Source organism: Limanda limanda, chromosome 4 (genome assembly GCF_963576545.1).
Source record: "Limanda limanda chromosome 4, fLimLim1.1, whole genome shotgun sequence".
In the NCBI taxonomy this organism is placed as follows: Eukaryota; Metazoa; Chordata; class Actinopteri; order Pleuronectiformes; family Pleuronectidae; genus Limanda; species Limanda limanda.
This window is the reverse complement of record NC_083639.1, coordinates 9,742,316-9,757,497: the sequence shown is the minus strand read 5'-3', so window position 1 is coordinate 9,757,497 and position 15,182 is coordinate 9,742,316. Positions and strand designations below refer to the sequence as shown.

General features: G+C 41.3%; 1 protein-coding gene across 1 annotated transcript in view; it reads right to left on the bottom strand.

Annotated features, from left to right (window-relative positions):
• Positions 1 to 13,069, bottom strand: part of LOC133000364 (sodium-coupled neutral amino acid transporter 3-like) — a 17,936-nt gene extending 4,867 nt beyond the window's left edge. The window contains exons 1-9 of the mRNA XM_061070284.1: positions 12,933 to 13,069; positions 11,658 to 11,690; positions 11,356 to 11,449; positions 10,923 to 11,038; positions 5,929 to 6,002; positions 5,649 to 5,741; positions 5,382 to 5,463; positions 1,657 to 1,739; positions 91 to 149 (exon numbers count right to left, since the gene is read on the bottom strand). Coding sequence (XP_060926267.1) covers positions 91 to 149; positions 1,657 to 1,739; positions 5,382 to 5,463; positions 5,649 to 5,741; positions 5,929 to 6,002; positions 10,923 to 11,038; positions 11,356 to 11,449; positions 11,658 to 11,690; positions 12,933 to 13,069 — 771 coding nt within the window. The remainder of the gene's footprint in view (positions 1 to 90; positions 150 to 1,656; positions 1,740 to 5,381; positions 5,464 to 5,648; positions 5,742 to 5,928; positions 6,003 to 10,922; positions 11,039 to 11,355; positions 11,450 to 11,657; positions 11,691 to 12,932) is intronic.
• Positions 13,070 to 15,182: the final 2,113 nt, after the last annotated feature.

The window sequence follows — 15,182 nt, the reverse complement described above, 5'->3', positions numbered from 1 at the left end:
ATATGCAGCCTTGATGTCGCTGCCAAAAGGCCAGAAACAAGAAGCATGACGCACGATATCGAGCTCCCATTTATAATCAGAGGAACTCACCGAAACGAGGAAGAAAACCATGCAGCACAGGGAGAAGCCGCTCGTGTATCCCAGGTATCCTGAGGAAGACGGATGATTAGTATTTGTCTGCAAAGTCACGCCTAATCTGATATATATTACACAAAAAGAGCCCATGGAAAATGCGAGTTTGTTTAATATTCAACCCTAACAACAAATCACTAGTGAGGTAAAGCAGAATTTTCCTGTTGGGTGACCTGTGTTTCTCTACCGCCTGTTCTTCCTAATGCCTTTGAAGTGCACAAATTGATTTAATGTGCACGGAGGGAGAGCTTATTAGTGACGTTGCTGCACTGCCTGGCTCTGTTTGTCCTCCATGTCTCGGCAGGAGATGGACTTCTCAGAAGAGGTCGGCCAATATGCCTCAGTTTCTGACTTCCAGACGGGCTTTTCCTGCCTTTTGCCTCTCTTCACGGAGAGCTGTGATGCAGAGAGACTGCGTGACACACTCCGACCGCCTCAAACACACTCGGTGTGTGTTTGTGTCAACAGGGCGATGTTGCTTTAAAGAATGAGGGAACTCTAGTCAATCTATGTGTGTTGAGAATTATCAGGCATGGCAGCATTTGAACAAGCAGAGGCGTAAGCAGTGCAACATGGGGCATTTCAAGAGGACAGCAGGGGAAATGCTCATGAAAGACGAAGAGAGGACGGGAAAAACACAGCAGCTTCACTTTGCTCTGAAAAATACTCTCTGTCAGGGAAAAAATATTAACAAAACAGAGCGTATACCTCCGGCAAGGACAGTCCCCTTATGAAACCACAATTGAATTCACTGGAACCAGATTTTCACTTGAACCTGCACCAAATTGCACAAGATCTTTTTTAGAAAGATCCATTAATTATTATCTGAGAAATTAACAAGAATGTTGAAAAACATCTCACAATATTAAAGAAAGTGAATAATTGTTCAGCACCAAACGTTAGTTGGTTTTTCCTTGGCCCATGCAACATCTCTCCACCAAGTTATTAAATATCAAGTAATTTTGCCTAATTCTGCTAACTATCAAAAAAACCTGCGTAGTCTCCAACTGAATATATCTTAATATGAGATACGGCAATAGTTGTAATTTAGCAGGTGAAAGGAAGGCCACCGAGACTTACAGGGTAGTTGCAGTTGTTACGATAGCCTTAAAGAACCCGTTGTTTAAATGAGAGGAGAAACGACACATGCTTCATTTGAAATGAAAAGTGGAATTCTTTAGCAATAGCACAAACAATTGTTCAGTCCAACACACACAGAGTCTCAGCTGTCACAGCCTTACTTGGTCTGGTGGGACCGTTAGTTTATGGTGCCTAGTGTTAAAGTTAATGTTGCTGAATTACAGACTTCACAGATTTTGTAACTTATAGCCACTTGTCATACTTTCAGAATTGCTTAACATTTGAGCTAAGTGTTCATTTATCCCATAACTGTCATTTGCAGCTGCAGTGGCCACTGTTCAACATTCTCACTTTAACTTCATCATACAAAAAACTGAATGATCGAGTGAATCTCAGATGAGATGAGTATCCCAATGTAAGAAGGACATGAAAGTACACACTCACCGAGCTGTTTCATTAGAGCCAGTGGTAATATTACGGCAATAGATACAATGATGACCAGGTAGTTTCCATTCATGTACCATTCACTGCAGAGAGACAGAAACACAAAGAGGCAATTAAACGTATTGATTGTGAATTACTCGGCTCAGAGCGTTCGCGCTGAGTCAAGTATCGATAGAGTAGACACAGCAGAAAAGGAAAAAGCTCAGGTAGTGGATGTGTGTTGTTTTATTTCTCCATAACTATGTCAAGCAGATGTTATTTTTATTCACAGCTAAACAGATACAGTATGAACACAGATTGAACTCTGTGGTTGTCAAGAAACAGATAAAAAGAGTGGAAGAATGACGTTCTTTAAGTATTGTTAATGGGCTAAATATCTTTGACTTTTAATTAAAGAAAAATCAATAAAGTTTAAGTTTTCAGGATTTGGATGATTAAGAGTCTGCTATCATTGTAAAAAAATTATAATGAGACAGAATCATTATAACAAAATTATAATGATGGCAATTTAGTCTTCAAAATCACAGCTAGATAATTAATTTTAGATAAACCTACAGAAATATAAGTACAGCAAATTATCAGAATATTTTTATATCTGTAAAATACGTTGATAAACGTATTTTTACCGCTGAATAACCAAATAGTGATTACTGTTTTTGGATGATTCTAAAAAAGGAAATAATTGAAAATTGAAACATGTATTATGTTTATGTAAAGTCCAATGTTAACACAAAGAGCAGTCACACATTTAGTGATATTTCAGAGATTGTTAACATGATGATTAAATGTTTATATCATAAACCCTAAAACATTGACATATTATTCTTCATTCTTCTTCTAACGCATGATAACTAATGTCCTAACTGTACATACACTACTAAACATAAACTGTTGGGATAATCTGATTTATTGTGAACTCACAGACACATGGAATCTGACACAGAGTGAAGTAGAAACTATTGTTGAGGGTAAACACTGGCTCTGACTGTACGTTTGGCAGAACCCATGACAAACTGACGCCAGCGACCACACGTCATAACCTCGACAAACACGTCCAGGAAACAAACATCTGTGAGCTATTTTTACACCAACACAGTAGGAGTGATTAATTTCTAGTCTGCGGAGATTCAACATCTGTCGCGGCGCACACTTTACTTTCACACGTCTCACACAAGAAGAGGCTCATCTGGACCATGAGCGCGATCTCGCATTGATACAGAGACGTTTGGCCGAAGATATTCAAACATACAGATACACAATCACCAATAATCTAACAAAGAGAACAACAAACACACCCAAACAGACACCTCGCCTGCGATTGGTTGTGCATGTGAGCTGAACAGGGTCATGTCTATGATAGGATTAAAATAAACCCACAGCCAGACATCCATGCACTGACAAATGCAGAATGTGGACAAAACAACCAAACCTCCTGATATACACAATACTACACAACATGTTGTCAGTGTGTCAGTGCAACAGCAGCTCATACAGACTGAGAAATTATCCCAGAGTCTATTTTAAACCTCTGACACTGTTTACACGAATTATCATTTTTTAGTGATTTTCAGAAAAATGTGCAGATCTTTGTGGAGAGGAAGATCAGTATCAATAGAGATGATATCTTGGTATTTTTTGGGATTGTATATGGAACCAAACGTTCTTGTGCTCTGAGCAGACCACATATACACATTGAATCTCCAGTAACAGATTGAAGAAAAGAACAGGAGAAAATGCAAATCAGCTTCTGATTATGGGCCAGAGTCCCTCAAATTGATAACATAACCAGTCACTGTGTTTCCACTGCAAAAAGTAATTGTATAATTCGATATTGGAGTTTTAATTTAACAATTTCTTCATCTATTTTCCTTTAAAATGTTGTACAAATAAACACAGTTATATTTTGAAATAAAGAGATACAGATTCCTACTGTAGAAACATGATGATGGTGCAACATACTGGACTCTGTGGAAGAGGAGCCACTGTCTCACTAAAGGTCTCACTCTCACGTGATTAAAAACCCAATGGTTCTAAGATATATTATATTTTAAACTAACATTACAAATATCGTAATGACATTCTGCCAATCAATCGCCCAACACACTGGACCTTACTTAACCCTAAATAAATATAGAAACTCACTCATAATATTTAAAACAAACATAAGCAGTCTACGCAGTATTCATTTGTTGCAGAGTTGTTGTATTTGGGTGAATTGGACTGTGAGGTGGCCCTGTTACTTCTCCCACTCCTTGTACAATATAAACATGGATAAGATGCCACCAGGAAAATCTAGTCTGTCATTTCAGATAAACAGTGATTGTTGGCCGTGGCCCACAGCGTCGAGCCCTGCTGCACGGAGACAACAGAGCTGACAAGAGAAAACAATGTTGTCATAGTGACCACTGCAGGTGCATGAACTTGTTTCATCAGTTTTCTCCTTTGTGGTATTATTGAGTAAATTGTCATCACCCTATATTTTAAGAGGAGGGGACTCAGCACATATATATTTAAGGGTTGCGGACCCAGCCAACAACATGCAAATGCTCAAGTTTCTCCCCTCTTACCTTCACCCACCTCTCTCACCACTGTGCATGAGAGGAGAGTCTCTAACTGGGGTAAGGGTGAACGTGTAAAGGGGCGTGACATCACACGCTGAAATCTCATCCAAGGACGCATGTGTTGTTTGTCTATGGGGCCACCTGCACCGGCCAGTGATATCCCATGGTCTACGTTTTCTGCCGCAGTGTTTTGATATGAACATTTCTCCCGGTGGCCGCGCTGCTCCCCTCCTCCGGGGTCACTATCACAGCTGTTCTCACGCCAGCTGCTCGGCACATGAGCTGCAGCGCCAGGTTCGCCAATAACTGGCAGAGGCTGACGGGACTGGAGGACTGCACGAAGCCCGAAGGAGTGAAAGAACATCACGCTGCCTGATTTTTTCCTCATTATGAGGAAATTAATATTACATCTTTTCAAATACAGTGTCATTACAGAATTTACTGCATAGTGACCCTTTAACTTCGGTAGTGAACAATATTTAGAGTTTTATGTCATGATGCGTCATTCTTTTCTGATTCTGCAGTATTTCATTCAGTTACATTACAAAGGTTTGAGCGCAGGCCACACTGCTACACACACACACACTTGTTTAGCATTATAGCACACGAAAGCACACTTAAGAGCTGAAGAAGACAGAACTAACAAAAAAATAAAAAACCAACAAGAATTTTTTTCTTGTAATTGGGTCTTTATATCTGTATATAGCATCAACTACTTTTAAAGATGTGCGACAAGACAGCTCCCCAGAAGTGAGGCCAAAGCATGTTGATCGCCCCCTGATGGAGGGCTACTGAATAAGTCATTAATCCCGCCTCCTCCATATTAATGGATGGGACGTGAGACGAATTCAAAGTCAAACTAAATGTCGAATTCAAATTTTCTCAAAGAGGGGTTCTGTCATTTCCGGTAGTTCTGATCACCGGTGTTGTGTTGTAGTGTTCATTTCATTGAAGATTGGGTAAAAACATCATGAGTGACAGATTCCATCCTTCCCCCTATTGTGCAAACTCGGGAAAGTTTTAGCTTCATTTCTGGATAATGTAAGAAGGTGGAGATGCGTCATCTGTCTTTATATAAAGTCGATGGTATGTACAAATTATATGGAGTGCTCCCTATAGATTTGACGTCCAATGTTTTTGTACATAAGATCAGTGACTACTCACCCTGCAGGTTTATCCACATTCAGAAAGGCCTGGATGACCAGAGGAAACTCGGACTTGACTATGTACAGGTAACTGGACATGGCTGTGGAGAGGATATATACAAACAGACATACCAATGGGTTATTTCTAACATATGAATATACATACACACACAGAGCACATGTAATTCCCTGGAAAGAAAATCACAGAATAGTATTATCCCATAAACGTCAGGGAAAATAAAAGAAAATCGTGTGTATGTGTGAGGACAGATGGTGTGTGACTCACCTCCAATGTTCTGCAGTGTGATGGCAATACCTGCCGCCATTTTCCCCGGGGTCCCAAAGGCCCTTTGGCCGAGCTGCTCATACGCACGAATACCTGAGCCGCACACACCAGATTAAAAACAATGTAGTATCCACACAAACCAGGGCTTGGAACTTAAACAGACTTCAAATCGAATTAATAATATATGAAAAATTGTTGTATTGTGTACATGCATCTTATCCCTTGTGTAATTTAAAGGTTTGCTAATCAGGAGATGCAGACTGGGAAATCAATAACGTACCCACGATACCAGAACACTTCAGCAGCAAATGGATGGAATATGCTGAGAGGCCGGCCACCACTGTCAGAAGGACCCTGCAACGAACAACACACACACATCAACCACATATATCACAACGTATCACATCTTTATATGTTACAATACTGCGCATTTCACTGTGGGCTATTTACACAGCTGCAGCACCGACATACATTTTCTGGATGCCATGTACATAGATTGTGTTGGAAGATGAGAATCCCTGTGGATCCTCTTTACACTGGACTGTTACTCCAGCTGCCCCATCGGCCCCTCTGCCCTCGGCCACAGTCGGTACACACACTCCAGATGGACGTTTCAACAGAGACATTAACAATGCAGCGCTGAGATTGGCACAGTGAGTCGAGATCCTCAGCAAACATTAATCCGGTTCTTCTTAGTTTCTCAGTGGTGGAATAATCCAACTCAGTCACAACGACAGTCTGTCCCTCAGCTTGCAGCAAGACAATCTCAATGTTATTTACATGTAGATGAGCATCCACTCTAAAATCTTGTTGTACTGTTATTATCAATAAAATCCATCTGAAGTTTGTGCTTGTATTTATAATTAGATTTATATTTTGAAAGTATCCAATATTTCAGAATGGAATGTGCTGAGAAACACGAGGCCAAGAGGAAACACATGATGTCTGTCAGTGTGGATCAGAGATTTCTGTATCAATTTAAAAGGGTAACAATTTATTTGATCTTAATCAGGTTGTTCCTGATTCAAATCAAAATGTTTACAATGTATTTTATTTGGGAAACATTATTGTACATCTTTTTGTGTCTGAACAGCATTTTAAATGTTAAAGCTTTGGTTCTAAAACCTCTTTAAATAAATTGTGAAAAAACAACAAAACAATCAAAATGGAAACATTTAATTTTTGAGTCAAACTGAAAATGTTCACTTATTTTAAAGAAGTTCCCTCAGGGTGTTCTTGTAGATATAATGTTCACAAGAACAGGACAGACAAACGGACACTGGCTGTTTCCTGTGCAGTGGCTTTAAGAATGACACTCGAGACATTGACTACTTGTGTGATGAGTGACTTCTCAACTGTATCTGCAGCCCTATATATTTATGTTTGGATACACTTCTAATGATGCACTTCGACACTGGGGGTGTCTCTCCATTAATGCTGTGCTACGGGTTAACAAGGTGCATGTGTTAAAACCTTTGACTTTAAAGCTAGAATTCAGAATTCCCCAGCAAAACGAATCCTCAGCGTGAGGAAGTTTTGTGAATGGAGCCTTGATCCACTCACTTTGTCTGACCCAGTCCACCTCATTCCAACTATTTTCTATTTTCTCTCTCCTTTGTCGTTACTGTTGGCAACATTAACTTTCTCTCACACACTCTCTTTCTTTTTTTGAAAAGGCCAAACATCCCATCTTTCACCTCGACTCCAACTCTTGGCCAGTTAACAGTTGTTTTTTTGACTGTTTGGCTTCTCTTTGCTCCGAGCTGTGTGGAAGAATGCTGGGCAGACTGGCAATGGAGGATTTCAGTCGAGTGGCAGTGGGAGGACAGATCTGCTGACAGCCGGACGGACTGACACGCTCGGGCCACTGTGGCCCTGCTCGCAGCTTTCCACCCTGTTGTATTCCAACCAGGCCTGGGGCCACTGACCCACTGAGGACTCCCCAACTAAAATCTGTGTGATATAAAACACTGAGCCACAAGGGAAACAGAGAAAAAGGACTTTTCCAATCATGCAGTGGATATTATAAGTAATCGAATACGGTCAATACGTGCATGAGTCACATTGTGGCCGTCACTGCTGTCCTCACCTCAACTTTATCGTCACTTTCATCTGAACACTTCAAATATTATAGCTGCAAATAGGATTGAACCATCTGTCATATAAAGCTACATGACTATTGGGCAGCTAATCCCTGACAATAAGCCAAGCTCTTGACTCGTATTACCTCCACCAAGGAGGTTATGCTTTCCCCCCTGTCCCTTTGTGTCTGCATCGAGCAGCAGTGTTTCTCAACTTCTCAATTTGTCGAATTTGGTGCAGGTTAACGGGAATGTTGGGACCTGGTGGATATATGCGACCCATATATGCCATTCTATGGTTTGATAACATGTGCATGGTGTTATGCACATGTTGTTAGAGCTATAATAGGCATACATGTTCATATATATAATGAGTGAACTGATGCATGTTGCCTCACATTAGTGGATGAATGGAAGGTTTAAGGCTCAATGTACGGAATCTGTCTGCAAGAGTGAAAAAAACCTATGTGATGTGAATATTGTGCAACAGGCCTAGTTTTTGCTATTGATCTATATTTAGCCTTTGTTTACCTGCCTGAGTTAGAGCAACATGTTTTCCTCTGTACCCTTTCGGAGAAGGACCTTTAAGGTTCAGCATGACATGGCAAACGGGCGGAAGGGGATGAAGTGTTTTTTGAGGCGATCGTCGGCCTGGAGTCAAATGTGGAGCATGGAAAACTCGCCTGTATCCCTTTGCCAAATATGTCACTGACCCAGCCTGTGTTTCTCAGTAGCTCCTCTATTGTTTGATACAACAATCATACAGACACACACACAAAAGACACAGTGTTTCATCTACTGCATGGACGGATAAATATATACGCTATCTGCTCCATTCGGTCACGTACCATTAATTCGCACACAATTACATGAATTCATCAGTGTGAAAATTTGAGATTAATCGGCTCATTTCTGAGCTGTCTAAGTGTCGAAGGCAGCGGCGTCTGGTGACACAAGGTTCAGCAGGTCCAGACATCAGACAGCTTGAAGAAAAAAAGAACTCAGCTCAAAAATAAGGAGCTTTCTTGAACACGAGGGACAATCCTTCGGGTCATGACCGCCTAGAGAGCGAGTTTAAATGAAGTCCTTGCTTGACATTTTAGAGATGGATATCAAAAGCAGCGCTCAGTTTAAATCTTAAATGCTAACGAGTTATGAATTTGCGGTCACATTATTTCAAGTCTCCATGGAGCTCTGTAGTTAGGGATACTTATTTTAAGTGCCCATATTGAGATTATTTAAAGTGGTGTTTATTCTGGGGTCTAATAGAATAGGTTTACGTGCTGTAATATTCAGAATACGCAGTTGTCTCCTACTGTACATTGCAGCAGCACCTCTGTTTGCCCTCTTTCTGAAATTCTCAGTTATTCCTCTTGGCCAACCTCCCAGAAAAAAAAATATCTGCTCTGATTGGCCAGCAGGTCCACTCTCCTGTGATTGGTCAACTTCTTCAAGCGTGTGTCATGAAAATCCCGCCTCTAACCCAGAGGATTCCTGACCAGCCATGAGCTCTGCTGTAACCACGGTAACATTGGCGTCGGCTCTGACATTCCAATTAAAGCCAAACTAGCTGGTGGACGGTAGATGTAGTTGATGTCCTGTTAGAACCAAAGTAAGTGTTTTCTGTGGAAAATGAAAACTCCCTTTATTGTGGATTTTGACCCTTCAGAAGAAAGCTTGAATAAACAAACAGAGGGGGGGGAAACAACCTAATACTGCAATTAAACTGCACTGCCTGGATTTTGCCAGCGATGTACTTCTGCAGCGCCCTTAAAAAACAATTTTCACGCAAAGAAAATTGACTATAGCACCAGCCACTCACAGGCTAGCACCATCTGGAAGAGGTGTCAAAACAGCAGGAGGAAGATGAGCAGGGGAAGTGTTGATCCTGCCCGTGATATGTGCTGAGAGAACCCTCGAGCAAATCTGATGACTTTTGCCAAACAACAAACCAGACTGGTCCAGTATTACACCGCTGTCTTTTTGCTGTTCTGTTTTAGTAGAACGCCCTTACGTCTTTTTGGGGAACTGACAGTTTAAATCCAAGACCGATTAGATGATAAACAAAACTGCCAGTGATGACGATGATGATGCCACCAAACTACATGACACACCAACAATGAAATGCCAATGAAATGTTATGGCTTTCTTGGAAGCAAGAATCTATTTTCCAGTCGTAGCAAAACAACGTGACATAACTGGCTTACTAGTTTAAGCTCATAGCAAGCGCCCCCTGCTGGAGGAAAACTACTGAGATGGAGAATTTTAAATTCAAACGGTTTGTTAAAGTTTGAACATGAACGTTCCCCCCACGTTTGAATGAATGTTTCAATATCGTATTAAAAAAGTCAGCCCTAGTGTGTTTGCTTCGGAGCCCAGCTGCCTGAGCAAACCTCTATAACGTAGCCTTTTCAAAAGAATAAAAAACAAATGGAACTACATATTCTTGTAATAATTTACATCTTCAGTGGTCAGAAATTATTCTGCGACGATGACTTTTCGTTTCTTCAAGGGATTTGTCAACAATGAGAAAATACAAAATGTAAAAAATTGTCATCATGCTTGTCTGAGCTAGATTTTAAAGTGATTGGTTTGACGTTAACTGATCCCATGGGTAGAGAACAGACCTTAATGAATCAATCAGTAGAGCAGTGCCAGAGACGAGGCTACAATATGTTTACCTCAACCGCGGAATTAAACAAAGTGTCTTGACGGCTCTGGTTCTCTTCTTCATCATTCGATATTGACAAAGACTCAAAGTTATAAACACGGATGAACCTATAAATAATCAACCTACAAGCTGCAGTCCTCTGCGTCATAATCTTGACAGTCAGCGCTGCTGCGGAGGCTTTAAAACTATAAGCCCTTCATATCCATACATATCAGAGTCAACCACACAGACACATGTGGTTATTTTCTGCATCAGTAATTGCAGCTGCACACGTTTATGTCACAAGCAAATTATTTCCCGTACACTGTTAATCTGATCCTTTATAATCAGATAAATGTGTTTTCAGTGTTATAAACAGGATCTGCAAACGAGCCAATTACAATACAATTAGGTGGTATTCTGTGTGATGTGGAGGGCAAGTGGGAAGAGCTCAGTGGGAAGAGGATGAGTCACACAGCATCAGTGGGATGTACGTTTGCACACAGTCTGACATCATGAAGAGACATGCACAGGGTAACTTACAGAAACAGGACGACCCCTGTGTTGGCCATGGCGAACGCCAGACCCAGGATTCCACTTCCCATGATGGCGTTGCCCAGGTTGAAGACTGACATCCCGAACGAGGTTTTTCCTTCAAACTACAACCAAAGCATGACAGAGGAGACAAATGAGCATAATAATCCTCGTTAAGTCTGAGCAATGTGGTGCAGATCAAAAAAAAAAATCTGGATCTAGTGAATTTAGATGTCATTTCATAAGGGAACTGTTGGCGAAGGCCTGTTTGTACCTAAATGTGTGAAGGTATCTGTAATAAGGTTTGTGGTTTAATCGTAAAGTATCAAGCTTCAGTTAGCTTCAGTTTCTTTGTCTTATGGCTTTGATTAGAACTTCTTGGGAATCATTGCTATATAAATATAGTATATGAGGGAGAATATGAAAATGTGTTGGAGCTTACATCCGTGAAGCGTATGGTATTTTTGTCCTCCACCTCGGATAAGAACTCCTGGCTCTCTGGGAGGTTGACCGCACTGTTCTCAGTTCTGGGAGGACTGATGAGGAGAAACAATGTTACAAGAACATTGAGTAACCATTGACTAAAAAAAACACAGAGACTCATGTAGCCAACAATGACATTTCTTTGTTACAGAACATGCCGGCTCCGCTTTCACAACAATGTTCCTTTTTGTTCATCGGTGTGCAAATTTGCAACACAAGAGAAACAGACTGGACACATTATTATTATTGTAACATACATACCTGTCATTCTGGGTACTATTTGGTACAGTTTCTCTACAGGCACAGTGGAGATAGGCCATCCATCACCCAACGAGAGCACAAAGTGGAAGAACAACACCCTCAGTCATAATATAATTTGGCAAGTAATACAGTGGAGGGACCAATGAATTAAAATCTGTGTTCTGGAGAGAGACATTTTAATTAAACCATCTATTACATGGTTAATGGTCTGAATACATAGAGTGCTTTTCCAGTCCAGATGACAGAGGGCTTTGAAGTAGAGCCTTTCAACCATCCACACACACTCATGAGGTTCATCTATATGCAGCACTCTCTCAAGAACTATCACACAGGAGCAATATGGGGTTCAGTGTCTTGTCCAGGGACACTTTGGGATCGACCCGCCAACCTTCTGGTTAGTGGACAATCCGCTCTACCTCCTGAGCCATGCACACCCAATACAGACAATCCAGAGACATAAAATACTGCAAAAGGACCAGTGACATGATCGTAAGACACCGAGCTTATCCCACTGTCTCTCAGTTATTATAATTCGCAGTGAATAAGCAGGTAGGAGGTTAAGAATTTGCACTCCAACAGGCATTAAATGGACGTCAAGTATTTGCTGTTACAAAAATTGTCCCAACAACCCTGCAATTATGTGACAAGTGACGAGGCCGAGCTGCCCCCCCGAGGCAGCAGTATGACACGATCAGTCTCAACACTACACACACACCATTAGCTGCCGTGTTGTGTCTCTGTCACTGATGTCTTGTGAGCGATGATTCATTCAGATATTTAACTAATCAATGAAGCTCATGTATAGAACAACAGTCAAATTCCCAACATCCTATAGGTGAGGGTCAGGTCCTCCTCAGGCTGGTCGATGCAACCTCTTGATTAGCAATGAGACAGGCACATGCAACACATGACCCCGATGACATTTGATGTTGTGTTCACACACCACATACATGTAATGGGACGTGATATATGAGAAAAGACGTCTTGAGTTGATGGCAGATAAGACAAGTAATCACAAATCTAATTGCTTGGCTTTTACAGTAGCAATTCCAAAATGGAGAAAGGGATGTTCAAGCAGAAAGAAAGACATTTGATTGAAAAGAGGTTGTTAAGCACTGATTTTATGCCTCCCCCTGTTGTATTTAGCCATATTATTTTGGTTCCACTGCCTATACCTCTGATTGTTTCACAACAAACTAGAATAAAATGATATCTCAAAGCAATTCATTTCACAACCTTATTCAGAGACACTGTGTTATGAAGGAACATACTCACTTTCCACTGTCCTCTGCTGCTGGGCTTTTGGCCGACGCGGTGATGTCCTCACCGGGGTCATGACCTTTCCCATTAGGTATAGCGTTCCCCTCCGCAGGAGCAGTTTCCACAGTCTCGGTTGGTTTATCTTCACTCATATCTGCGTGTGTGTAATAATCCGTCGGTGGATATTTTTTAATGCTTGAGGTCGAGTGAATGCGTTGGGAGGGAGGTTTCTATTTTTCCACCAGGGATCTGTGGAAGAAAGAAAAACAGACATTTTGTTATGAATCAGGCAAATCGAAGTCCTTCCACTAATGGTGCTAGTATAAGACAGGAGGTGACACTTCCATCAACCACTCATTTCATCTCATGACTCCATGTGGACTCAAATTTTTTGCAATATCAGAACTGGATTAAGGGATGTTCTTTTTGATGTCATTGTAAAACAGGAAGTACAATGCCAGGAAATAAGAGGAGAGAGACAAGGGTATGAGACTGAAATCAGTCGAGCTGCATATTCAGCTATCAGGATCTGACCATCATTTCTCAAAATCTCATGGCTGTATAACATCTACTAACCTTCCAACATTAAAACTAAATAATGAATTCCGCCTAACAATTCAAACCATTTTCTTGCCCTAACATCAGGAGTATTTTAAGGTTTTATTCAGAAATGTTTCTCCTAAAGATACAATGTATCTGAACACTTCATATGATGGTTCCATTCCCATTTGTTACTAAATCAATGGATCACTGTCACAACACGTACATTCACTATAAATACCAACCTTATATAAACTACTCAGGTCTTATTTAAGACAGAAATGATATTCAAATGTTTTCACAGTTTATTTATAATGAGTCATCTCTTAGAGACTCTGCAAACTCATTGACACCCACACAGGTGACTTGTATTCATTAAGGCTGAATCCCACTATTTTAGCGACTGATGGAGACAATGAGTTCTGTGTGCAGACTAATATCTCCTTCACACTTTGGTTCTACCAGCTAAGGTGGGACGAAATTTATCACTGAACTTTGATCGTATTGCTATAGATGAAAATTGTATTATTATAATATTGTTTTATTGTCCGGCCCCAGTGGAGAGCCATGGTTTTTACTAGGGCGGAGGTCACATGTTTCTGTTGTTGGAGTTGGTGTTTGCTTTGGTTGAATGGATGGAATTACATAGTTGTGATGTAATTGGCAGAATTGTCACAACTTTGAGTAGATGACATCAGCAAGCTCAAAGTGACAACAAGACTAAAACATCTTAAAAATAATAATGATATTTGTGGTTTAAATAGATGTTTTTGCAAATCCCAGGAATAATTAATACATCAGCTGACAGGTCTAGGCACAGAGGAAGCAGAGCCTTCAGTTAACGGTGACACACTGGGCTTCGCTTCAAGACTTTATTTCCTGGGTTTCCTGCTGTGGTGTCTCAGCTGACCAGCTGGATTGTGGGGTCCCAAAAAAGGCCCCTGTGACTTGTTTCTCCTAGATGCTTATGACCAGGGGCCCCTATCTGGCCGGCCCTGAATGCTCTCCTTTGCTCTGCTGCATAAACGGCAGCGGAGGCTATAATAGAGAGCACGTTGGGGGCCACAGAGGAGGAACACACACAAATGGTTGAACCCGCAGCACCAAGACAAAAAGAGAAGAACCAGCTACAACCAGCTAGAAACCAGCTAGCAGTCTTTGTGCCTCCATTTTTCTGCTTGTCACTTTTCTCTCCATTTCCTCTTTAATTGAGGAGGGTGTTCAACGTGGCGACAATGCTCAGGGTTTTCTGTAGGACCGATCCTGGCAACCACTCAGCTCTCTTTGTTCCCCCAAGGCTCCTTCCGCTCCACATTCTTCCCTTTTAAATGTAGTGTTTTTTTTGTAATATTATTTTAAAACATCAAACGTAGTGTGAGGTGAATAAAGCCGGTTCTACAACGAGCAGTCCTCCGGACCTGTCTTCCTCAACCACGTTGCTGCGGGCTTCACTGCCCAGCCTGGACTCTCGGTGTGTCTGGCTAAAGCCAGGCAACGTGGTTGGGCAGCAAAGCACACTGCACAATGGCACATGTTGTGCGGTTTCCTGAGAACGGGTTTGAGAACAGTGCTACTATTGTGCCAGGGATCATTATACCGCCGGGGCCCCCTTGGCTGCAGTTCGCCAGGCCACTCGAGAGGCTGAAAAGGTATTTCACTGGGCTCTAATTGAAAAGACGCTACCTTAAATTCAGCAAATGCCAAGATCCTGTATTCATGCACAGT